Source organism: Molossus molossus, unplaced genomic scaffold (assembly GCF_014108415.1).
Source record: "Molossus molossus isolate mMolMol1 unplaced genomic scaffold, mMolMol1.p scaffold_m16_p_3, whole genome shotgun sequence".
NCBI lineage: Eukaryota > Metazoa > Chordata > Mammalia > Chiroptera > Molossidae > Molossus > Molossus molossus.
Genome location: NW_023425366.1, coordinates 129,256,913 through 129,283,522, shown reverse-complemented (window position 1 = coordinate 129,283,522; position 26,610 = coordinate 129,256,913). Strand labels below are relative to the sequence as shown.

General features: G+C 45.8%; 1 protein-coding gene across 1 annotated transcript in view; it reads left to right on the top strand.

The window, feature by feature from the left end:
- The first annotated feature begins 1,588 nt into the window (after positions 1–1,588).
- OTOA (otoancorin) overlaps positions 1,589–26,610 on the top strand; it is an 80,316-nt gene continuing 55,294 nt past the window's right edge. Inside the window, exons 1-9 of the mRNA XM_036279772.1 lie at positions 1,589–1,679; positions 2,080–2,108; positions 2,198–2,228; positions 2,342–2,369; positions 3,855–3,942; positions 5,345–5,476; positions 14,899–15,134; positions 19,101–19,204; positions 22,800–22,900. Coding sequence (XP_036135665.1) covers positions 1,589–1,679; positions 2,080–2,108; positions 2,198–2,228; positions 2,342–2,369; positions 3,855–3,942; positions 5,345–5,476; positions 14,899–15,134; positions 19,101–19,204; positions 22,800–22,900 — 840 coding nt within the window. The remainder of the gene's footprint in view (positions 1,680–2,079; positions 2,109–2,197; positions 2,229–2,341; positions 2,370–3,854; positions 3,943–5,344; positions 5,477–14,898; positions 15,135–19,100; positions 19,205–22,799; positions 22,901–26,610) is intronic.

The following is a 26,610-nucleotide window of genomic DNA, read 5'->3' as shown; positions in this document are numbered from 1 at the left end:
ATTAGAACAGAAGATGCTCCCAGTGCTCTTGCTACCCAGGGCATTTCAAGGATTTTAGGAGCTCTGTGCAAAAACCAGAAACAGAGATCAATATATATATTTTCTATTATCTCATAGTTTCCCTTCCCGCAGGAATTTCAGTCTTGTGTTACCTGTTGTCCAATGTCTAGAAACTTTTGTTCATATATTTTGATTGGTTTTCTAATTATTATTATTATTATTATTATGTTTTATCCTCACTCGAGGACGTTTTCCTATTTTTTGTTCCGGTAGAGTGGGAGGGAGAGAGAGGAAGAGAGAGAGAGAGAGAGAAACATCGACGTGAAAGGGACACATTGAGTGGCTGCCATCCGCACAACCAACCAGGGCCGGGGACAAACTGCAACCGAGGTACGTGCCCTTAGCGGGAACCCGGTCTCCCTGGACAGCAGGCCAATGCTCTAACTGCTGAGCCAAACTGGCCAGGGCTGGTTTTCTAATTATTTAAAGTGGGAGGTTTTATCTACTGCTGATGACCCCATCATGTCTGGAAGTAAAAGTCCAACTTGTTACTTTTATTTAAAAAATTTTTTTTCTTAAATTGATTTTAGAGAGAGAGGAAGGGAGAGGGAGAGAGAAAGATGGAAATATTGATAAGAAAGAACATCGATTGGCCACCTCCCGCATGCCTCGCACTGGGGATCTGGCCCACAACCTGGGCATGTGCCCTGACTGAGAATCGAACTGGCGACCTCTCGGTGCAGGGTTGACGCTCAGCCACTGAGCCGCACTGGCTGGGCCAACTTGTTCTTTTATTGATGAGTGGAAATTCATTGAATGGGTATGCCACATTTGTTTAATCTTCCACCTGTTGTTGGACATTTGAGTTGTTTCTAGTTTTTGGCTCTTATAAATGAAACGGTGGAAGTCTTTGTTTGAACATATGTTTTAATTTCTTTTGAGTAAATACCTAGGGGTTGAATTCCTGGATCATAGATTATTGTATATTTAAGTTTTAAGACATTGGCAAACAGTTTTCCACAGTGGTGTACCAGTGATACATGTGTAAGAGTTCTTGCTCTATGTTATCGCCACTACTTGGTGTTATCATCTTTTAACCCTTCAGTCATCTAGTGGGTACATAGTGGTATCTCATTGTAGTTAAATCTGCATGTTCCAATAGCGAATGATGTTGATAATCTTTAATGTGCTTATTGGCCATTTGTATTTTTAAAATAAAGATTAAGTTTATATCTTTTCTCCATTTTCCTTCATTGGTTTATCTTGTTGTCACTGAATTGCAAGGTTTCTTTTCATGTTCTGGGTATAAATCCTTTGTCAGGTACACAGAGCCCATGACCCTGAGCACTCCTCTGCTGTGCCGAGGGGGACAGGGGTGAGGGTGACAATGTAAATAGGAGAGAGATGCTGTGTCTTAGACTGGGGTAGGGGTTTCGATGGAGAAAAATTGGTGGAATTTTAAAATTATTTTTTAAAAACTTCAAGGAATTCTGGGTCTATTTATCTTTCCCTTTGTCTTCTGAATCTTCTTAATATATTTAAGATATCAAATCTAAATTATTTCTATGCTTGAATTAATTACAGGAGGATGTCTCAGGAACCTAGGACATACGCTCTTTTCCTTTTCCTTTCTCTGAGCCATGGAGTGGCAAGTCTCCGAGTTCCAAACTCCAGGCAGGGTAAGTCCCAGGGAGGAACAATCTGTCCTGGTTCCCACAGCTTAGGGGGTGGAGTGGCGATGGGTCACTTTAGGTGCGTGATGCTGTAAAGTATCCTGGAGTGTGTGTGTGTGTGTGTGTGTGTGTGTGTGTGAGAGAGAGAGAGAGAGAGAGAGAGAGAGAGAGGGAGAGAGAGAACACATGTCCATGTGTGAGCACGTGTAGGATTTTCAGGGTTATTGTAAAAGGGATTTTTTAACTAAAGTTTTCTCACATGGGGCACATATAGGTGCAGGTATAATTAAACCCACTGTCATTTTCTTCATGACAGACTTTCAGGGGTTCTTTTCCTAACCCACACTCGTATCTCTGAAGGTCACACAACTCAATTCTAGTTATGCATTCATTGGCTTTCTTACAGATTTGCACCCGTTGTTGCAAAAAATGGCAGTGAGTATTCCTTTTTCTTTTAAACCCAAACCTCCTTACTAGAGCTGCCAGCTTTGGGATGTACTTGATGTTATCTCTTTGCCTTTTAGGAAGAAATAATAGATGGAAACTATCTGAATGGTAATGTCCCCACCCTGCCCCCACCTGCTGCTTCTAAGAATTTCACACCGAATGTGACTGATCCCTCTGGAATGATTGCTTTCTAAGCTCTTTTCATTTTATTCCCATTGTAGCATTACTGGATCTCATACAGTTTCAAAGGTAACCTGCCCCAGAGGGGAGGGGATGGGATGGAATCGCTTTTTAAAAATGTTCTTAACAAAAGTCTCTTAGTTATAAAAAGTAATACATACTTATTACCAAAAAAGTGTCAACCAAAGCACAAGCATTTTTTTTAAGTAGACACATTTGTTCCACAAACTTGTGCCCCCCTCTGCTCCAGCATAGGAGCTGACGTTGACTGAGTGCTCCCTACGTGCAGGTGCGGCTCTAAGTGCTCTGTGCGAGGAAACACCTCTAGTCCGCACAGGCATGCCGGAGGCCTGCTGTGAGCCCAGCCCAGCAGCCGGAGCGGTGGCACGGAGGCGGGGGTGGGGGGGTTGTGCACCGGGTCTCACGGCCGAGGTGGAGATGCCCTGTGTGCCCAGCAGCCTGGCTCCCGGCGCACCGTCCTTCCGCTGCGTTGTTACCTGTGCAGATGGCCGGCGTGATACCGACACGAGGCAGAGCTCTGGGAGCTCATGGAAAGACATATGTTAGCAGATAATTTGAATACGACAAGTACTCTGAGAAGAGAGGGAGGCCTTGGGGCCTCATGACAGGGGCACTCAGTTCTGCTAAAGCGAGAGATCCCCTCAGGATAGACCCTCTCCCTAAGATAACACCAACTGATAGTTTTGGATATATTCTTTCAGGCTAAAATATTCATCCATCCATCCATCCATCCATCCATCCATCCATCCATCCATCCATCCATCCATCCATTCATAACAAAAATGGGATTATAAAAGGCCTTCTAGCGGCCTACCGCAGGAGGGCTTCTCTGTCGCCAGTCTGCGGTGTCTGGAAGCAGCCGCCTGGCCCGTGCCGTCGGCGGCGAGTGTATTCCGCGGACCCGACGCGCCCTCCTTGCTGAGCCTGGCACTTGTTGCTGGATGTTTGCGTTGTTCCCGATGTTGGCTATTACGAATGGAACTGCATTTGCTCTGTGTTGAGCGCTGTTTTAAGCACTTTAATGGTGTAAGCAAATTGAATCCTCACCATGGTTAGTTGTATAACATAGAAAGGGAAACTGAGGCACAGGGTAATTCAACAACTTGCCCAAGGCCACACTTGGATGCACAGTGTTCGAGTCCAGGCTTCAAGCCCACGCTATCGTGGTGCTCTTCCAGACCACGCACGCACCTGCCTTCACACTTGGTCAGTGAGGACACCGTTCTGAGTCCATCTGTGTGCGCTGTAGCTGATTTAGGGGGATTGTTATGGGAACTGGAGTATTGCACACAGCTCAGAGATCAATACCTGTCCCTGGGAGAATGGGATCCGAGCGGGTTCCCAGACTTGGAAACTCCCCCTGAGCCCACGCACTGTGCCAGGTCAGCAGGTCTCCTACCTCCACACAGTCCCCAGCACCCGCCCCATCCCACCACCCTCTCGGACTCCCGTCCCCTGGGCACTCAGCTGGTAGGAGAATGCCTCATCATGGGAACTGTCATCATGTCCTTCTCCCATCTGTCCTGACCGAAGCTCCCACGTGTGGACGGCAGACCTGTCCCACAGAGTCCTGGCCTACCTGAATGCACGGAATGTCGCCTTCACCATGCCCAGCCTGCAGGTGTGTACCCGGCCCACCCGCATGTCCCCCTCTCTGCTCAGGGATTGCAAACACAGGCTGATGAGTGGAGAAGTGGGTTAGGGTAGAGCTAGCCCCCACTCACCCAAAGACACATGTTCTGTCCGGTTTTCCTTAAAGCACGATGCAAGTTCTTTGTCTGCCTTTTATTTTTCCACCTTTGAAGGAGACATGGCGTATTAGGGTATAATCTGAGCTGCTGTAGCAAAGAGACCCCAAATTAAAGCACTCAGATAATTTAGTTTATTTCTGTCTCATGTAATAGACCCAGAGAGGATCTACTTCAAAAGACCTTCCAGGGGCCCAGATTCCTTCTCTCATGTCGTCTTCTAGAGGGTTGTTGCCCACAGGCCTAAAACAACACATCTGCTCTCTAGCCCAAGGGGCGTGGGTGGGAAACAGGAAGCGAAGGGTGAGCATCTTCTCTCTCTCTTTTTTTTTTAAAAAAAAAAAAATGTTTTTATTGATTTTTTTGAGAGAGAGAGAGAGAGAGATAGAAACATCAATGTGAGAGAGAGACATCAGTTGGCTGCCTCCTACATGCCCCCATGGAGCCCAAAACCCAGGCATGTGCCCTGATTGGGAGTCAAACTGGGACCTCTCAGTCCTTGGGACGACGCTCAATCCACTGAGCCTCATCAGCCGGGCAATACATTTTTTTAGTATAAATATGTCCTGTGCAGTATTTGGGATATACCTATGCTAAAATATTATTTGTTGCTTATCTGCAATTAAGATTTTAATGGGCATCCTGTATTTTATCCAGCAAACTAGTTAAGTAACTTGTCCAAGGCCACACAGCTAGTAAGTGGCAAGGTGGGGGTTTGCACGTGGGTTGTCTGGTTCTAGAGCCCCCCTTTAACCACGATCTCACGCTGTGCTGCCTTTCTAGAGCAGCTCCATTTAAGGGAGATTTATAAAGTAATTCCCCATATCGCAGAGGAAATCTCTTTTAGGAGAGGCTGCCAGAGGGGATTTGATCGTGCTCCCTGAATTTTTGTCTTGCACTTGTAGCTCGGGGCATGGGAGAGTGCCCACCTGGGGCAAGCTTTCTGGACTAGGAACCTCCATTACCTCCAGGGTCCAGGCCGGCGTTGGAGAGGTCGGCCGGGTGGGTGGGTGGCGAGCTGATTGTCACCAGGTGGGGACGGTGTCCAGCATGGCCACATCTTTGTGTTTTCCAAGAGAAGTTGGAGATCTAAATTTTTGTGAGAAATACCCTCTTTTAAATGTTGGCAGCTAAAGGAAAAGTTCAGAGCCAGCCTGCCCTGGGCCGGCTGCTCGCTGGAGGGCTCTGCAGCGCAGGAGGTGGCCTGCTGGGCTGCTGGCCGTGGTGCTGACCGCTCTGCCCTGTCCTCACCGGCTCTCCCAACCCCTCACCCAGGCAGCTGTGGAAAACCACCTGGAGCAGCTTCTATACCAGCCCCAGAAGCTGCTGGAGGACCTGCGGGAGGCAGACGCTCAGCAGTTCCACACCGCCATGAGGTGCCTCTGGGAGGGCAAGAAGGACCACTTGGTGAGGCTCGAGCATGAGGAGCGGGCAAGTCCAGGGCCCCAGGGCCGGGTGTTGGTTAGAGAGCTGAGCCTGACTCAGGCTCCCTCCTCGCTCCCAGCCCCTCGGGAGCTTTGGACCTAGGTTTTCTCTGAAGTTCAAAGGAAGAGCCTTATGATTCATATTCTTTTTTAAAATATTTTGTTCAGATAGAGTGGGAGGGGGAGAGAGAGAGAAACATCGACGTGAAAGGGACACACCAAGTGGTTGCCACCCACACAACTCAACCAGGGCTGGGGACAAACTGCAACCGAGGTACATGCCCTTAGCGGGAACCGAACCCAGGTCTCTCCGGACCGCAGGACAACACTCTCACTGCTGAGCCAAACAGGCCAGGGCGTGATTCATATTCTTATGGCTACTAAGAAATGAGGGGCACCGAGGGACCCCAGCAGTCTGGCTAATAAACATGCGTGAATAATCGCTATGCACCTGGGACACTGGTTCAGAGATAAGACACTGCCCCTGACCTCAAGGAGGGGAGACAGAAAACAGAAACAGATCATTTCCACAAAACAAACTTGGTGATGGAAGAGCAAAGGAAGGCCTCAGACCCCGAAAGCCCGCGGGGTCTGGGGACAGGAGGTTTTGAGCGTCTTCCTCAGAGACAGGTCCATGTGGAGCAGTGTTCCCAAAAGGAGCCGAACATTTAAACATTTTCATAATCATAGATGTACTGTAATGTCTAAGACTGATAGAATAGACACTCAAACCTGTGAACTTGGTAGTAGAAGTGTAATGTTTCCTTTTGAAATGACGTTTTTAAAAACGTTTGTTAAAAAATATATGAAGCAAATAATGGAAAAGGAGGTGCCAGGCTATGGCAGAAGTGGGGATGGTGGCCCACGGGAGTGACAGTGATGGATGTGTGTTGTGGGTTTACGTTGTCAGATACTATTCTAAGGGAATGGCCGGCAGACGGTGTCTGTGAAGGACAGGCCCGCAGTGTGTCACCGGCCTCCCCTCTGCGTTGTGGCAGGAGCGCAGCCAGGCAGGCAGGTGAAGGAATGGGTGTGGCCCTGTTCCCACAGCACGGCCTCCACTGACCGGCAGGGGCCAGCTTGCTCGTGGGCATGGTCTGCCAATAGTGCCCTGAGGTGCAGCAGCATGGACGCACCGCTTTCTCTGAGGAACTTCTGTAATAAGATAGTAAAAATCTTACCCCTGAAATATTCGGATGAGGACATGGGCTTGGGGAGGTAGGGAGGTAATCTCGGGTCGCACAGCTTGAAAGTGCAAATCTGAGGTTGGAACCTGGCCTCCGGCTCCAGCTGTGAGCCCTTCCGGCATCTGGTGAAAGCCACGGGCTCCCTCTCAGAATATTGTGTTCAAATCTCTAAAATAAATGACATAAAACAATTACAAAGGAAGCCAATTCTATAGCAATACCTTAATCAAAATATATGAAGAAACAAAGTCAGAGTGGAGTGACCCACACACCCAGGACGCGGCGTCGCAGTGGCCCCATCGCTCCTGCAGGTCGGGGTGCTGACGGGTGAGACTTCGCGCGTCAGCAACTGGAAGGCGGTATGAAAGAGCCTGTGACGCCTGCTGATGACAAACCAAAGGTCCTGCTACCACCTTTGTGGCTTGTTGCCTAAGTCTGTCCCTGAACCAATGCTGGTGTCAGTCCTGTGGCCGCGAGGACGAGGGTGCAGTCCCCGGGTTTACAGATGTCCCGATTTCTACCTGCGCGCTCCTGCTGAAGAGCCCAGCGGTGCCCCGGCCACACTGCTGCGCCCGCAGTAAGAGGCAGAGTCCGCAGGAGTGCGGGCGGGCTCGGATGGTCTCAGGCCCCAGCTCCATGTAGGTCAGGTCAGAGCAGGTGGCTACTGCCTCTTATTTTCACCACCTGTGATACTGAGTTAATGACAGCATATAACATTTGTGGAATGTTTACCGAGAACCTTATTTATTATCTAGTTCAAGGTAGATTAGATGTAGGCACCATTAAGGAGGAGAAAACAGATAATAAAAAAATAATACAGCCCTGGCCGGTTTGGCTCAGCGGTTAGAGCGTCGGCCTGCGGTCTGGAGAGACCCGGGTTCTGTTCCCGCTAAGGGCACGTGCCTCGGTTGCAGTTTGTCCCCGGCCCTGGTTGGCAACCATTCGATGTGTCCCTTTCACGTCGATGTTTCTCTCTCTCTCCCTCCCCCGCACTCTGTCTGAACAAAATATCGAAAAATGTCCTTGGGTGAGGATAAAAAAATAAAAAAAAGATAATACAGAAACAATAAGTGGAGGGCCTGGGCTTTGAATCTCAGAATGTCTGACCCTGGACCTATGGTCTTCACCTAGAGGACCGGTGTGGGCATTTATGAGCAGACACACCTTTACTCTGTGCCTGGCACAGCGCCTGGTACGTCGTCAGTGCTCAGTAGTAAATGGTGGCTGACATTTTTGGAGGGTGTGTTGGGTGAAGGACAGAGGGTCCTGTCAGCATTACTGGACTCTGTGGTTCGTAGGATTCACTCACTCATGCAGTCATTCAACAGGTTCTTTCTTTTTATTTATTTTTATTTTAAATGTATTTTTGTTGTTGAAAGTATTACAGATATGCCTCCTTTCCCCCCCAATTGACACCCTCCTCCCTGCTCCCCTCCTTCACCACACTGTTGTTTGTGTCCATGGGTTATGTATACATGCATATAAGTTCTTTGATTTATCTCTTATTACCCCTAAACCCCTGTCCCTCTGAGGTTTGTCAATCTGTACCCTACCTCCCTGTCTTTAGATCGATTTTTTTCATTAGCTTATTTTGTTCATTATATTCCACAAATAAGTGAGATCATGTGATACTTGTCTTTCTCTGACTGGCTTATTTCACTCAGCATAATGCTCTCCAGGTCCCTCCATGTCCTCTCAAAGGGCAAGAGATCTTTCTTTCTTACAGCTGCATAGTACTCCATTGTATAAATGTACCACAGCTTTTTTATCCATTCATCTACTGATGGACACTTGGGCTGTTTCCAGATCTTAGCTATTGTAAATAATGCTGCTATGAACATGAGGGTGCATATATTCTTTCTGATTGATGTTTTAGGCTTCTTAGGATATATTCCTAAAAGTGGTATCACTGGGTCAAATGGCAGTTCCATTTTAAATTTTTCTGAGGAAAACACCATATTGTTTTCCATAGTGGCTGCACCAGTCTGCATTCCCACCAGCAGTGTACTAGAGTCCTCTTTTCTCCACACCCTTGCCATCACTTGTTGTTTGATGATTTGTTGATAGTAGCCATTCCAGCAGATGTAAGGCAAAACCTCATAGTTGTTTTAATTAGCATCTCTCTGATGATCAGTGACATTGAGCATTTTTTCATGTCTCTTGGTCATTTGTACGTCCTCTTTGGAGAATTGTATATTTAGGTCCTCTGTCCATTTTTTAATTGGATTGTTTGTCTCCCTTTTGTCAAGTTGTATGAGTTCTTTATATATTTTGGAAATTAACCTGTTATCTGATGTATCATTGGCAAATATATTCTCCCATATAGTGGTTTCCCTTTTCATTTTCACACTGGTTTCTTTTGCTGCATAGAAGCTTTTTAGTTTTATGTAGTTCCATTTCTTATTTTTCCCTTTGTTTCTCTTGCCCTAGGCAATATATTGATGAAAATTCTGCTACATGTGATGTCTGAGATTTTTTTGCCTACATTTCCTTTTAGGATTTTTATAGTTTCATGTCTAACATTTAAGTCTTTTATCCACTTTGAGTTTATTCTGTCTGTGGTGTAAGTTGGTGGTCTAGTTTCATTTTTTTTTTTGCATGTGCCTGTCCAATTCTTCCAACACCATTTATCAAAGAGACTGTCTTTACTCCATTGTATGCTCTTGGCTCCTTTGTCAAATATTAAAAGAGCATAATGGCTTGGGTTGATTTCTGGATTCTCTGTTCTGTTCCATCCATCTATATGCATGTTCTTGTGCCAGTACCAGGCTGTTTTTATTACAGTGGCTTTGCAGTATAAGCTGATATTCAGTATTATGATCTCTCCAACTTTGTTCTTCTTTCTCAAGATTGCTGTGGCTATTTGGAGGTCTCTTTTTGGTTCCATATAAACTTTTGGAGTATTTGTTCTAGATCTGTAAAATATACCATTGGTATTTTAATAAGAATTGCACTAAATCTATAGATTGTTTTGGGTAGTATGAACATTTTAATGGTCGTGATTCTTCCAATCCATGAACATGGTATATACTTCCACTTTTTTATATCTTCCTCTGTTTCTTTTTTCAATGTCCTGTAGTTTTCTGAGAACAGGTCATTTACCTCCTTAGTTAAGTTTATTCCTAGGTATCTTAATTTTTTTTGTTGTAATGGTAAATGGGATTGTTTTTTTAGTTTCTCTTTCTGAGTATTCATTATTGGTGTCTAAAAATGCCGTTGATTTCTGGATGTTAATTTGTATCCTGCTATTTTGCCAAATTCATTTATTTAGTCTAGAAGTTTTTTGGTGAAGTCTTTAGGGTTTTGTACAATATCATGCCATCTGCAAATATTGACAGTTTTACTTCCTCCTCTCCAATTTGGATGCCTTTTATTTCTTCTTCTTGTCTAATTGATGTGGCTAAGACTTTCTGTGTTGAATAAGAGTGGTGAAAGTGGACATCCCTGTCTTGTTCCTGTTTTTGCCCATTGAATATGATGTTGGCTGTAGGTTTTTCATATATGGCCTTTATTATGTTGAAGTGTGATCCTTCTATTCCCACTTCGCTGAGAGTTTTTTTTTTTTTTTAATCCTCACCTGAGGATATTTTTCCATTTTTTGTACAGATAGAGTGGGAGGGAGAGAGAGGAAGGGAGAGAGAGAGAGAGAAACATCGACGTGAAGGGACACATCGAGTGGCTGCCACCCGCACGACCAACCAGGGCCGGGGACAAACCGCATCCGAAGTACATGCCCTTAGCGGGAACCGAACCTGGGTCTCTCCGGACCGCAGGCTGACGCTCTAACCGCTGAGCCAAACTGGCCAGGGCGAGAGTTTTTTTTTTTTAATCAGAAATGGGTGCTGGATTTTGTCAAATGCTTTTCCAGCATCTATTGATATAATCACATGAATTTTATCTTTTATTTTGTTTATGTAGTGTATCACATTTATTGATTTGCAAATATTGTACCAGCCTTGCATCCCTGGGATAAATCCCATTTGATTGGGGTGAATAATTTTTAAAATATTTTTTTGGATCTCATTTTCTAATACTTTGTTGAGGATTTTGACATCAATGTTCATCAGAGATATTGGCCCATATATTTCTTTCTTTGTAGTGTCTTTATCTGTTTTTGGAATTAGTATTATGCTGGCCTCATAAAAAGAGCTTAGAAGTCTTTCTTCCTCTTGAATTTTTTGGAATAGTTTGAGGAGAACAGATGTTAGTTCTTCTTTGAATATTTGGTAGTACTCCTCTGTGAAGCTGTCCGGATCAGGCTTTTTGTTTGCTGGGGGATTATTATTATTATTATTATTATTATTTTGTTAATCTTCACCTGAGGCTACTTTTCCATTGATTTTCAGATAGATTAGAAGGGAGGGAAGGAGAAAGAGAGGGAGACAGAAAAATTAATGTGAGAGAGATACATAGATTAGTTGCCTCCTGCATGACCCTGACCATGGCTGGGCATCAAACTTGCAACCTAGGTACGTGGCTTTGACTGGGAATTAAACCTGTACACTTTGGTCAGGGGGTTGACTTTCTAACCATTGAGCCAAACTGGCCAGGTAAGCTGCTGGTAGTTTATTGATTACTGCTTCAATTTCCTTAGTTGTTTTGGTCTGTTTAGGTTTTATGACTCTTTCTGGTTGATTTTTGGAAGTCTGTATCATTCTAGGGATTTATTCATTTTGCCTAGGTTGTCCAATTTGTTGGCATATAATTGTTCATAGTATTTTCTTACAATCCTTCATATTTCTGTGATGTCAGTTGTTACTTCACTGCTTTTATTCTTTTATTTTATTTATTTGGGTCCTCTCTCTTTGTTTCTTGATGAGTTTGGCTAAAGGTTTATCAATCTGGTTTATCTTTTCAAAGAACCACCTCTTGGTTTCATTGGTCTTTTGTATTGTTTCTTTAGTCTCTATGTCATATTTTTCCACTCTGTCTTTATTATTTCCTTCCTTCTACTTACTCTGTGTTTTCATTTTTGTTCTCTTTCTAATTCTTCAAGTTGTAGTTTTAGATAGTTTATTAAAAAAATTTTTTTTTTGTTTCTTGAGGTAGGCCTGTAATGCAGTCCCTCCTAGGACTGCTTTCACTGTGTCCCTTAGATTTTGTGTTGGTGTGTATTCATTTTTATTCATTTCCAGGAATTTTTTGATTTCTTCCTTGACCTCTTTGGTAACCCATTCATTGTTTGGTAACATGCTATTTAGCCTCCATATCTTTGAATGTTTTTGACTATTTTTATTGCAATTGATTTCTAGTTTCATGCCACTGTGATCCAAGAAAGTACTTGATATGAATTCAATCTTCTTAAACTCGTAGAGGCTTAGTTTGTGTCCTAACAGGTAGTCTATCTTTGAGAATGTCCCATGTGCACTTGAGTAGAATGTATATTCTGCAGATTTTGGGTGAAATGTTCTGTAAATGTCAATTGAATCCATCTAATCTAGTGTATTGTTTAGGGTCTCAATATTCTTGCTAATTTTTTTGTCTAGAATATCTATCCAGTGATGTCAGCGGGGTGACATCACTGGATAGATAAAATCCCCTACTATGATTGTATTGTTGTCAATCTTTCCTTAAAGTCCTCCAGAAGTTTTAAAATATATCTTAGTGCTCCTATATTGAGTGTATATATGTTTACTAGGGTTATATCCTCTTGTTGGATTGATACCTTTAATATTATGTAGTGACTTTCTTGTTTCTTGTTATGGATTTCATTCTGAAGTCTATTTTATCAGATATCTGTATTGCTACCCCAGCTTTTTTTTTCATCTCCATTTGCATGGAAAACATTTTTTTTCATGCCTTCATTTTCATCCTGTATGATTCTTTTATTCTGAGGTGGTTCTCTTATAGACAGCATATATATGAGTCATTTTTTTTTTTTTTTTAATCCACTCAGCTACCCTATGTCTTTTGATTGGAACATTGAAGCCATTCACATTTAAGGTTATTATTGATAGGAACTTAGTTGTTGCCATTTATATTCTTTATGCCTATGTTCCTCTCTATCTACTTCTTCTTCTTACATCACTCCCTTTAGCATTTCTTGCTGTGCTGGTTTGGGGGTAGTTAACTCCTTTAGCCTTGTTTTTGGTCTGCAATCTCTTTATTTCACCTTCAATTTTGAACAATAGCCTTGCAGGATTGAGTAATCTTGGATTCAGTCCTTTGCATTTCATTACTTTGTATACTTCATGCCACTCTCTTCTGGTCTGCAGTGTTTCTATTGAGAATCAGGTGACAGTTTAATGAGAACTCCCTTGTAGGTAACTTTCTGTCTCTCTCTTGCTGACTTTTAAGATTCTTTCTTAGTCTTTAATGTTTGCCATTTTAATTATGAGGTGTCTAGGTATGGGTCTCTTTGGGTTCATCTTGAGTGGGACACTCTGTGTTTCCTAAACTTGAGTTACTTTTTCCTTCACCAGATTAGGGAAGTTTTCTGCCATTATTTATTCAAACAGGTTCTCTATTCCTTTTTCTGATTCTTCTCCTTCTAGTTCTTGTATGATGCAGATGTTATGTTTCATGTTGTCCCAAAGCTCCCTTAAACTCTCCTCCTGCTTTTTAATTTTTTTTTCTCTAATTGTTCTAGTTGGGTGTTTTGCTCTACTTTGTCTTCTAATTTGCTGATTCGGTCCTCAGTTTCTTTTTTTTTTTTTAATCCTCACCTGAGGACATTTTTCCATATTTTGTTCAGATAGAGTGGGAGGAAGGGAGAGAGAGACACACAGAGAGAGAGAAAGAGAGAGAGAGAGAGGGAGAGAGAGAGAGAGAAACATCGATGTGAAAAGGACACATCGAGTGGCTGCCACCCGCACAACCAACCAGGGCTGGGGACAAACCGCAACCAAGGTACATGCCCTTAGTGGAACCGAACCCGGGTCTCTCTGGACCACAGGCCGATGCTCCAACCGCTGAGCCAAACCAACCAGGGCGGTCCTCAATTTCTTTTAATCTACTGTGTAATCCTTCCAGGTATTCTCCCTGTTTCTTTTAAATTAAAATTTTTTTGTTAATCTTCACCTAAGGATATTTTTCCATTGATTTTATTTTTAGAAAGAATAGAAGGGAGGGAGGGAAGGAGAGAGAGAAACATTGATGTAAGAGAGATACATTGATTAGTTGCCTCCTGCACAACCCCGACCAGGGCTGGGGATCAAACCTGCAACCCAGGTATATGCCCTTGACTGGGAATCAAACCTGCAACCCTTTGGCTCGTTCAACAGCTGAGTCATACTGGCCAGGGTTCAGGGTATTCTTTATTTCAGTTATGTCATTCTTCATTTCAGATTTGTTCTTATTTATTGTTTCTATGTCTGTTTTCATGCTGATAAAATATTTACTAAGTTCATTGTAGTTCTCACTAAGTTGTTTGAGCATCCTTATAACCATTACTTTGAACTCTATCTCTGATTAATTACTTGCCTCCATTTATTTAGCTCTTTTTCTGGATATTCCTCCTGCTTTCATTTGGGGACTGTTTTTTTGTTTCCCCAAAACACATATACAACCACCACAACAAAACCTTTGGATCTGTTATTTGTGGAGCTCACTGGATTTTGTTCCAATGTTGTTGAATCTGGACCTTTGGGTGTTGGACCCTGCCCTCTTGGGCAGTTCTTTGGTGCAGGCCAATGTGAATCACTGTTCCTTCCTGGCCTTGGATATCCTGGCTGGAGCCCTGCAGGATGGGACTCCAAGTAGTCTGGTGGGCAGGGCTTCCCTGGCCCAGAGGCTGGGTCTGATTTGGGGCTTGCCCCTTGATTGTACTTATTCTGGGCTACTTTCCCTCTCCCCACGGATCTTGGTTCTGTGGGGTATTCGGTCTGGTCAGGATGGTTTAAACAGATTTGCATTTGGGGTGGTGCCTGTAGCATATGGGGGTTCAGGCAGTAGCTTCCTCTCCTTCTAATGCCTCAGCTCTGCCTGGGTTGCTGGCACCACCTGGTTGCCACCCTAAACAGGGGAAGATAGAATTTAGAAAAAGAAAAACAAAAACAAAAAAAGGAAACCAAACCCTGCCTGGCTCTTTAATCTTCAGCATGACTGGCTCTTTCTGGGTGGGGGTCTGTCCAGGCTCCCACAAGGCCAGATGTCTGATCCCCAGCGCTGCTGTGCCCAGCCACTGGGTGCTGATTTCCAGCCCAGAGCTGTTCCATGGGTACAGAGACTGCTCTCAAGACTGCTCTCAAGACAACCCTAGTTTCTTGTATTCCTTTAGAAGCTGGAAGACACCGTCATTGACTTGGGAGAGATTCGGAAACAAGCCCTGCAGAGCCCGGGCGTCAACCGCAGCCTGTTTCTCATCACCCTGGAGAGGTGCTTCCAGGTGCTGAGCTCCCTGGAGTGCGTGGAGATCCTGGGCAAGGTGCTGCGGGCGTCCCCTGGCAGCTTCCTCCAGCCCAGCATCGCAGAGAGCCTCCCCCAGGACCTGCGCCAGGACGCCTTCCGGAACCTGTGAGTGCTCCTCCCACCCCCTGGCTCCACCCACCACCCTGGGAGGCTATTGTGAGAATTCAAGGAGGTACCGCATGGCAGGGGGGGGGGGCAAGACATGGGGGTGGGGAGCAAGGCATGGCGGGGTGGGGGAGGCAAGGCATGGCGGGGGTGGGGTGGGAGGAGGTAAGTCATGGGGGGGAGGTAAGGCATGGGGAGGTAAGTCATGGGGGGGAGGTAAGGCATGGGGAGGTAAGTCATGGGGGGGAGGTAAGGCATGGGGGGGTAAGTCATGGGGGGAGGTAAGGCATGGGGAGGTAAGGCATGGGGAGGTAAGGCATGGGGGGGAGGTAAGGCATGGGGAGGTAAGTCATGGGGGGGAGGTAAGGCATGGGGGTGAGGTGAGGCATGGGGGGGTAAGGCATGGCGGGGGGGGAGGTAAGGCATGGGGGGGTAAGGCATGGCGGGGGGGTAAGGCATGGGGGGGAGGTAAGGCATGGGGGGAGGTAAGGCATGGGGGGGAGGTAAGGCATGGGGGGGAGGTAAGGCATGGGGAGGTAAGTCATGGGGGGGAGGTAAGGCATTGGGGGGAGGTAAGGCAAGCGGGGGGAAGTAAGGCATGGGGGGAGGTAAGGCATGGGGGTATAAAGCATGGCATGGGGGGAGGTGAGGCATGGGGGGGAGGTGAGGCATGGGGGGGAGGTGAGGCATGGGGTGAGGTGAGGCATGGGGGGGTAAGTCACGGGGGGGGAGGTAAGGCATGGGGGGGTAAGGCATGGCGGGGGGGGTAAGGCATGGGGGGGGAGGTAAGGCATGGGGGGGGAAGGCAGGTGGGGACAGGTTAATATGTTCGGTCTGGAACAGAAGCCAAAAACCTGTGGTGATCAGAGACGGTTTGATTACTGTCTCCCACATTGTCATTCTGGTGCTATCCTCCCATTTTTGCCACATTTGCACACACCTGTGCTATTATTTACTTCCTGTTTTTCTCGCTAGTGACTCAGTCTTTTTACTTAATATTTATTTAAAAAGCAAATTTGACATCATTACAGTAAATGGGAAATCAGTATTATTCATCTTAAGTAAAAGTGGTCGTAAGAATGAATACCATGATGTGGAAGACAGTGCTGCCGAGTCCCGGCTGGATGTGTGGCTCTCCACGCCGCGGCCTTTCCTCTGGGCGAACCAGCTGCGTGCTGGCGACCCCGGCCGACCACAGCCCCCTCGCCGGGCGGGCGCAGGACCTGCGCTGCAGGCCAGCCCGTGTGTGTGTGTGTGTGTGTGTGTGTGTGGCACCTCGCCCTACATGACACTGCACTGCGGGCTACAGGGCACCAACATTGTGACCACTGCCAGCTCCTCCTGTTACTAATTATGTCACTTTATGGCCCTAAAGATCCTTCTAAATCTAAAAATGATTTGAAGAAGAAAAGACCAATGGCAACCTGGGAGAGTCTATATATACATATGTATCTACATTTTATTTTTGCAGCCAAAGGACTGTCGGGGAAAAAGACAGTACACTGACAATATACTGACCTCATTCTGTCTCCAGGGTGTGCATTGTGTCTGCCAAGACATAACATCGTGTGAAGCCCTTAGCTCTGTAGGCCGGTACACAATCTGTCTTGGTCCAGCATCTCCTGCCCCGGGGGCCAGGCTCTGGGTGGGAGAGGACCTGGAGAGGACACGACGGGGAGAGGGACTTCGTTGGCCACTGCTCATGTTTCCCCTGTTGGAAAACCCACTCAGACTTTCTTTGAAATTCCTGTTTCCAAAAGGGGATTATTGGATCATGTAATTAATAGTTTTACTATAGGGCTAACTTCAGGCACAATTAAATTCAGAAGCTCAAATCTCACAGTCAGGAACATGCGTGGTCTTTTGTCTCAGCTCTGCATGCTCTGGGTCGGCCTGTGACAGGCGGGCTCTCCTGGCTCCCGGCCCAGCACCACGTGCTCGAACGCCTGGTCTGGGGGAGGCGGAGCCTCTTTCCAGCAGGTCCAAGCACAGCCGCAGACCTGATTTTCGTTGGTCCAAACTGGGTCACGTGCCTCCTTGATCCAATCACTGTTGTCAATGGACCTAATATGCCGAATGTCTTAGATGTGGGTGACTGTCCTGCTCATAAAACATGGATGGACCACGAACAGGAGAAATGTTTCTCCAAAAATAATTGAGGTGCTGCTCTGAAAAAGAGACACATGGATGGTTACTACAGACACTTCATGTGGACCCTGGAGAAGAGCGGGAGGTCACCCAGCTTGCAGGCAGAAAGACCTAACATTCCCTGACTCAGTTCTCAGTTCTGAGCGGGAGTCCTGTATATGCCCCCCTTCCACAGAAGGCATCCTAGTTGGCTCTCAACAACCCTTCTTCTACAGATAAAGAATCTGAGGTCTAAAGAGGAGATGGCACCCCAAGGCGGCCCCATGGGGCTTGCCTTCATCTGAGCTCAGCCCAGTTTTCTCCTCCTCCTGCTCTGCCCCACTCTTCCCGCTTCTCTTCGTGAGGGTGGTGTCATTAATCCCTTCCTGTTTTTCAGATGAGGAAACTGAGGCGGGGGGAGATTAAATAACCCGCCCACGGCCAGACGGCTAGGGAATGCCAGAGCCTCCCGAGAAGGAGGCTTACCGCTTCCCAAGAACTGGGTCTGTCCTGCCCTTTCAGCTACTTGGGTCTGGAGAAACAAAACAATAAACAAAAAGAAGTAAATGAAAAGAAAACATGGAAAACATGAAGAGGAATGTAAGGGGCGGTTTGCCTGTTCACCAGAGATGATGGGAGCGTGCAAGGGTAGAGTGTAGGCTGGAAGGGGCTGGCGACTCAGTCACCTGGCGAACGTATGTCCGTGGTGGCGGGCGGGGTGACGGAGGGCTCGCAGCAAGGAGCACAGCTGTTTGCAGGATGCATCGGGGTGATGATCGGCGTCGAGTGCTGTGAAAGGTCACCCTGTCTTTGGACCCGATGAGACCATTGCATATGGCACCGAGGAGGTCACTGGTGACTTCGGTCACAGGAGTGGTGTGGTGGTGAAGAAACCAGATTTCGGTGGCTTAAAAGTGGCCTAGACACTTCACCCTCAGCAGGATGTCTGTAAGCAAAACAGACAACCGCAGGTGTTGCAGAGGATGTGGGGAGATCAGGACCCTCACACCCCGTTGGTGAGAACGTAGGTTGGCGCAGCTACTTTGGACAACATCCAGCAGGTTCTCAGATGCCTAAGTGTAGAGTTGCCACTTAACCCAGCAAGTCCGCTCCTGGGTCTGTATCCAAGAGAAACGAGAGCGTGTGCACACTGAAACTTGTACGTGAATGTTCGCCGCAGCATCGTTCATCATAGGCAAAAGGTAGAAACGCTCAAGTGCCCATCCTCCGATGAATGGATAAACAAAGTGTGGTCCGCCCACACAGTGGAGGAGTATTTGGCCCTGAAAAGGAATGAAGTACTAACATGCTACAAGATGCCCGAACCTGGACATGCCAAATGAAAGAAGCCATTCACAAAGATGACACACGGTCTGATTCGTTGATCTGAAATGCCCAGAAGAGGCAAATGCACAGAGACAGAAAGTGGATGGTGGTTTCTAGGAGCGGGGGTGGCCAAAGGTTGAGGGTGACAGCTGCAGGGGATAGGGTTTCTTTGTGGGGTGCTTACAATCTTCTAAAATTGATTGTGGTAATGGTTGTACAACTCTGTGGATATACTGAAAATCACTGAAGTGTGCGCTGTAAGTGGGACAATTGTATGGTATGTGAATTATAATCTTAATCGAGCTGTTACCAAGGAATGTGACCTCAGGTGAGGAAGGGGACCGATCTCGGGAAGGTGTGTGACTGAGGGCGGAGGAGAGACCGAAGCTCCCTGTAGCAAGGGAGCAGAAGGGCTTCTAACATGAGAACCGGGGGCGTTAGCTCTTTGCACCCTCCTCAGGGCAGCCTGCACCTGCCTGTTCCTTAACTGACACCCGTGTGCGTGTCCTTCAGATCCGCGGTGTTCAAAGACCTGTACGACCAGACGTCGGCGCGCGCCCAGAGAGCCCTGTACGCCTGGATGGCGGGCGTCTTGCAGGAGTCCTCCAACGCCACCGGTGAGCCTGCTTGAGGCGCAGCGCGTCCTAGGGGGCGTCCAGCCCTGCAAACAGGTGCTTCATCTGAAGACGGGAGTCCGATTTCAGTGTCACTTGTGCTTTGTACCTGCCCCTCTCCCAACGTCCCGAAAGGGTGTGGCTTGGTATGAGTGAAGCACCTCCCCACTTCTGCAGTGCGTCCGGTGTCCCACGCGGGGCCTGGTCTCTTAGTGGATGTGATAGTGGTGGCATCCTGGAGTTGAGGACCTTTAGGATACAGTTCTAGGTTCTAAATCTGTGTTAAAATGGTAGAAGATAAGTTTTAAAAAGAAAATCTAGGAAATAAAGCACAGAAATAAAGCGCTTAACTTCCCAACAACCAAAGTAGAACTAGGTGAGGATTCATTTACTTGAGGGATGTTTATTAAAAACAATGTCCCTGGAGGGGAGAGAGTCGCATTCACAGACAGAAAGTACAGTGGTGGTTGTGAGGACTGAGGGGTGGGAGTTCGTGTCTAAGGAGTAGAGTTTCAGTTTTGCAAACAGAAAGTTCTGGAGCCAGTGTGACGATGCTCGCGCACTGTGGATGAGCTGAGCGCCACGCACACTGGGGCGGTTCAGGGGTGGGTGCCGGGGTGTCTGTTACCGCGGCTCAAAGAAGGGCTGTGTAGGTTAGAAATGCGAGCAGTGTTTAGATGGCTGTAGCGTGTTGATGCTTAATGTCACTGATATAAACAGAACGAACTTTTAAAACACTTTTTAGATGCCTACCCTCTGTCAGCCACTTGGGACCCAGGAACACGAGACAGTTTTTGCTCTCATGGAGCTATTGTTTTATTGCAGGAGGGTAGGTGGAGAAAATGCTTAAACAAGTAACAAGAGAGAGAGGCAGAGACAGAGATGGAGACAGAGAGACGGGGACAGAGACGGAGAGAGAAAGAAACGGCTTGGCACAGCTCTGTGCAGAGGCGAGTAAGCACTGTAGACGTTGAGGCCCTGTGGTCGCTGTCTCAGCTGCTCCCCTCTGGTGTCGCAGGAAAGCAGGCACACACAGTAGATGAATAGGCGTGGCCGTGTCCCCGACCAAACCTTGTTTTATGGACAGTGAAATTGGAATTTCATGTAATTTTCACACATCACAAAATATTCTTTTTCTTTAAATTTTTCTTTCAAATATCGGAAAGTGTGAAAACCAAGCTTGCAGGTGGTACAAGAACAGGTGGTGGGTGTAGTTTGCCGGGCCCTGGACTAAGGGGTCAGAGAAGGCCTGACGTTTCAGTCGAGACCAAAATGGGCAGTGGACTCAGGCAGGCCAGGCTCCGGGGGGACACCCGGGCAGAGCGCCCAGCAGGCGCAAAGGCCTGAGGTGGGCATGAGCTCAGCGTGCTGGGGAGGCGTGGAGGAGGTCAGGGAGGTTGGCGTGAGGGGAGGGCCAGTCAGTTCTTTTCCTGGAATTAAGCTCTGAGTTTGTATGTGCGGAGCAGTGACGACATACTGGTCAACGTCTCCAGTGCATACACTGTTCCCACCACCTGACGAGGAGTTACAGCCTCCAGAAACCTGACCTCACACAGTGTCACCCTGAGAAAGACACTGAACCTCCACACTTCCCTGAGTCCTCATGGCCATAATTTATTCAGAGACAGACTTTCCGTCTAAAATCCCTTCAGGGTGTTTTATTATCAAACTAAGGTGAATGAAAATGAATTCTACTTGTTTAAACTTTTTATTTTTCATGAAGTGCCTTGAGGTAACTGGAAATGCTTTGGGTGTTAAAAATATCCCCAGCTTCAGGGTCATTGGTCTGCAGAAATACAGTTTGTGGGTATTAATTCAAAATGAACAACTCCATGTGGTCCTTGGTGAATTTAGTTGTTTTCCCCTCCCAAATTCTCTAGCTTGTTGGGGTCACTCTTATCACCAAGTTCAATGTCCAGAGTCCCCATTTAGGGGCCCTGTGCTCACCCTAAAGCTCCTGTGTATTCCTGTGTGTGGGGGTCACCTGTTGTTCTCGGGACTCGACCCGTGCAGCAGTGACGTCATCATTGCCCATGGCTTCCTGCACAGCTCCTGGTGACTGACTTACTGCACCCTGTAAACGCTCCCCCACTTCCCTGTTTCTCCCCGAAACGCCAAGAGTGCAATGTTGTCGTGTAGAAAGTCTTTTACTGAACGACTGGGCAATGTGGCCAATTCTAGCTCAGGGAAATTTGAAGTTGGATCCTGGACATAGCTGCTCTTTTAAACTAAACAATTTTTTCAACTGCAGTTGACATACAATATTATATTAGTTTCAGGTGTACAGCGTAGTGGTTAGACATTTATATAACTTATTAAGTGATCCCTCTGATAAGTCTAGTATCCACCTGGCATAAATATTACAATATTATTGACGATATTCCTTAGGCTGTACTTTACATCTCTGTGACTACTTTGTAACTTCCCAGTTGTACTTCTTAATCCCTTCACCTTTCTTACCCACTTCCCCCCGACCCGGTCCCATCTGGACCCGTTAGTCAGTTCTCTGTGCCCATGAGTTTGTTTCTGCTTTGTTTGTTCATTTCTTTTGTTTTCTAGGTTCCAGTGTAAGTGAAATCATATGGTATTCATCTTTCTCTGACTAATTTCACTTAGCATAACGCCTTCTAGATCTGTCCATGTTGTTGCAAATGGCAAGATTTTATTCTTTATTATGGCAGAGTAATACTCCATTGTATACATGTACCACTTCTTTATCCATCATCAACTGATGGACACTCTGGCTGCTCCCAAATCTTGGCTATTGTAGATAATGCTGGGGTGCAGATATCTTTTTAAATTAGTGTTTTCATTTCCTTCAGATAAATACCCAGAAGAGGGATTGCTGGATCTTATGGCAGTTCTATTTTTATATTTTTGAAGACCCTCCATACTGTTTTCCATAGTGGCTGCACCAATTTGCATGCCCCTTAGTGCACGAGGGTTCCCTTTTCTACATGATGGTTCTTCAGGTTCCATTGACATCCCACAGACGACAGGGAGAGTCCTCTTGGAATGCAGAGGAGACAGACGCCACTGCTGGCTGGGGAGACGGCAGGCTTTGGAGGCAGAGGGTGGGGTGAAAGGTGTTCTAGCTCACGAGGAGGCCCAGGTGAGTGAAGACTTGGCAAACATTTGGGGTGCCTCCGAGTGGTTCAGTTTCGCTCAAGTATAATCACATGATGAAACCCAGCAAGGGTGATACTGATTGTTATAGCTGCCAATGAAAGAGTCAAATGTATTTGAAGTTGCAAGATTATTTAGTAACTGAGTGAGCTCAAAAGAACATTGTGTTTTGTGGTCTTAAGTCTTAACATATAATATGCATTTCTAAGCTCCCAGGTGATGGTGATGCTGCTGGTCCAGAGACCACACTGTGAGTAGCAGAGCGGCAGGTGGCGGGCGGGCGTCGTGACTCCCACGGCGTGTAGCGTGAATGGGTGGGAGGCGGACCAGGAGTGGCCATCGAGGAAATTAACGAGTTAATAAACGCAGGAAGGAGGTCCTGACATCAAAGATGCTTTTGATGATCACATTCCAGTGCAAAGGCTTTTGTTCATTTATTCGCTTATGTATCCATTTATTTATTTTCTTGCAGATAACTCTGTTTCATGGGTCAGCGCCGAAAACTTATGGATTTTGGGCAGATATATGGTTCACCTATCACTTGAAGAAATTATGAAAATCAGTCCTATGGAAGTAAGTTGGAAAGGTACACTTAAGGTCCCCCTTCTGATTCATCCAGGATAAGGCATATTCCAAGCTTCTCCTGTTCCGCCAGCCAGTCCAGGAAATTGGACTCCTACTTCAACTCAATATACCTGGGCCTCTAAACTCTCGGAATAAGGTCTCAAGCGGCCAGTCATCGGATTGTGTTCTAGTGCAGAAGTACTAAGAAAAGAAAAAGAATTGTGGACAGTGGAGATAGCTCTGATGTGAGCAGATGAGGGTAGAAGGAGAATGTTGGCGATGAACCAAAAATCACTTGAGTATTTTTGTCCTCAAGAAAGGCCCAGGACAATAGCTATGGAGTTCCCAGTCCTTGGAAGCTTGAACCCAAATCAAAAGCAACATGGATTAATAGTGAGGTCTATTTATAGCTACTTTTGTGGACAGCTACTTCAACAGGAATAACGATAGCGTTTTAACTCCCTTCTAAGGTTACTTAACTCATGGTCAACCTGTTTCCCTCCTCCTGATGTTGACCCAGCGACACTAAAGTAAGTCCCTTGGGCACCCTGACTCTGAATGGCAGCCTCCAAAGAACGTGGCCAACACAGAGGCATTCGGGGAGTCGCAGGCTTGTCTCCAGTTTTTATCCCGGTGCCCAGCTGTCACCCGGCCAGTGAGGGAAGTCTCTGCATCAAATGACAGGCTTGTCCAAGGGCTAGCTGACCCAACAGTGTCTAGTCGTTGTGAAATCAGAGGCAACCCTAGCTTCCTCTTCTGACCTCGAAGGCTGGGAATATGTGAATGTCTTTCAGTTGTATAGCCCTCAGTTGTAACATGGGTTAAACCTCCACTTGCCCTCCCGGCGCTGAACGAGTCTCAGGAAGCAGAGGAGGCGGGGCACGGGAGCTCTGAGCTCCAGGGCCTCCTGCAGCGTGTCTTGTTCACCTAGGAGTGTGGACAGGGAAGGGAAAGCAGAACACCAGCTCCCAGGGAGTTTACACGGACCGTGGGCGGGCCGAGAGGGGGAGGCGGCTGCATGAGTCTAAGTTCAGAAAGCAGTGCATCAGATATAGGATGTCAGGGGATACCCTGGGACACAGGCAACAACTGAACAAGAATAGAAAGATGTCAATACACTACTCAGATTCTTTCTTTCTTGTTCATTTTGGAAAAAAAAAAAAAAAATCCTCTCCTGAGGATATGTTTTTCATTAGAGAGAGAGAGACAGAAACATGGACAAAAACACTGATCGTTGCCTACCGTATGCCTCCCACCCAGGGGTCAAACCTGAAACCTGGTTATGTGCCCTGACTGGGAATCAAACCCAAGACCCCTCGGTGCACAGGACAGTGCTCCAACCCACTGAGCCACACCACCAGGGCATTGTTCACTTTTTTTAAGCTTTCTTTCTTTTTTTAAAAAAATTGATTTATTTTTGTTACAGATGTTCCCTCCCCCGAGAAACCCTCCTCCCGATTCCGCCTCCCTCCCCCAAGCATTGTTGTTTATGTCCATGGTTACACATACATGCATATACGTTCTTTGGTTTATCTCACCCCCCCCCCCCCGAGGTTTGTCAATCTGTACCCTACTTCTATGTCTCTGGGTCTATTTTGTTCATGTGCTTTTTTTGTTCATTATATTCCATAAATAAGTGAGATCATGTGGTATTTGTCTTTCTCAGATTGGCTTATTTTGCTTAGCATAATACTCCCAGGTCCCTCCATGTCATCTGAAAGGATGAGAGATCCTTCTTTCTTACAGCTGCATAGTATTCCACTGTATATATGTACCACTGCTTTTTTATCCATTCATCTACTGATGGACACTTGGGCTGTTTCCAGATCTTAGTGATTGTAAATAGTGCTGCTATGAACATAGGGGTATGTATATTCTTTCTGATTAGTGTTTCAGGCTTCTTAGTGTATATTCCTAGAAGTGGGATCACTGGGTCAAATGGCAGTTCAATTTTTAATTTTTTTCTTTATTGATTTTAGAGAGAGAGGAAGGCAGAGGGAGAGACAGAAACATTGATGGGAGAGAACACTGATTGGCCGCCTCCTGCATGCCCTCCAATGGGGATTGGGTCCACAACCTGGGCATGTGCCCCAACCAGGAATCGAACCAGTGACCTCCTGGTGCATGGGTTGACACTCAACCACTGAGCCACACTGGCCAGGCTCAATTTTTAACCTTTTGAGGAGAAACCATAGTATTTTTCATAGTGGCTGTACCAGTCTGCATTCCCACCAGCAGTGTATTAGAGTCCCCTTTTCTCCACACACTCGCCAGCACTTGATGTTTGATGATTTGTTGGTGGCGGCCATTCTGACAGGTGTGAGGTGATACCTCATAGTCGTCTTAATTCGCATCTCTCTGATGATTAGTGATGTTGAGCATATTTTCATATGTCTCTTGGTAATTTGTATGTCCTGTTTGGAGAGGTGTCTACTTAGGTCCTCTGCCCATTTTTAAATTGGGTTCTTTGTCTTTCTTTTGTTGAGTTGTATGAGTACTCTATATTTTTTGGAAATTAACCCCTTATCTGATGTATCGTTGGCAATTATGCTCTCCTATTTAGTGGGCTCCCTTTCCATTTTGATGGTTGTTTCTTTTGCTGTGCAGAAGCTTTGTAGTCCCATGTGTTCATTTTGCCTTTGTTTCTCTTGCCTTAGGTGATGTATCAGTGAAAATTCTGCTGCATATGATGTCTGAAATTTTGTTGCCTACATTTTCTTCTAGGATTTTTATGAATTCCCGAGTCACATTTAAGTCTTTTATCCATTTTGAGTTTATTCTTGTGTAGGGTGTAAGTTGGTGGTCTAGTTTCATTTATTTTTGCATGTAGCTGTCCAGTTTTCCCAGCACCATTTATTAAAGAGACTGTCTTTACTCCATTGTATGCTCTTGCCACCTTTGTCAAATATTAATTGAGTATAATGACTTGGGTCAATTGCTGGGTTCTCTGTTCTGTTCCATTGATCTATATGCCTGTTCTTGTGCCAGTACCAGGCTGTTTTGATTACTGTCGCTTTGTGGTATAACCTGATATCTGGTATTGTGATCCCTCCTACTTTGTCCTTCTTTTTCAAGATTGCTGTGGCTATTCGTGGTCTTTTTTTGGTTCCATATGAACTTTTGAAGTATTTGGTCTAGTTCCATGTAATATGTCGTTGGTATTTTAATGGGGATTGCATTGAATCTATAGATTGCTTTGGGTAGTATGGACATTTTAATGATGTTAATTCTTTCAATCCATGAACAAGGTATATCCTTCCACTTCTTTATATTTTCTTTTATTTCTTTTTTCAATGTCCCGTAGTTTCTGCAAATAAGTCCTTTAATACTTTGGTTAAGTTTATTTCTAGTTACCTTAATTTTTTTGACATGATGGTAAATGGGATTGCTTTTTTAGTTTCTCTTTCTGTGAGTTCATTATTGGTGTATAAGAATGCCATCAATTTCTTGATGTTAATTTTGTATCCTGCTACTTTGCCAAATACGTTTATTAAATCTAGTAGATTTTTGATGGAGTCTTTAGGGTTTTCTATGTACAATATCATGTCATCTGCAAATAGTGACAGTTTCACTTCCTTCTTTTCAATTTGGATCCCTTTTGTTTTTTCTACATGTCTGATTGCTGTGGCTAAGACTTCCAGTATTATGTTAAATAAGAGTGGCAAAAGTGGGCATCCATATCTTGTTCCTGTTCTTAAGGGAAATGCTTTTAGTTTTTG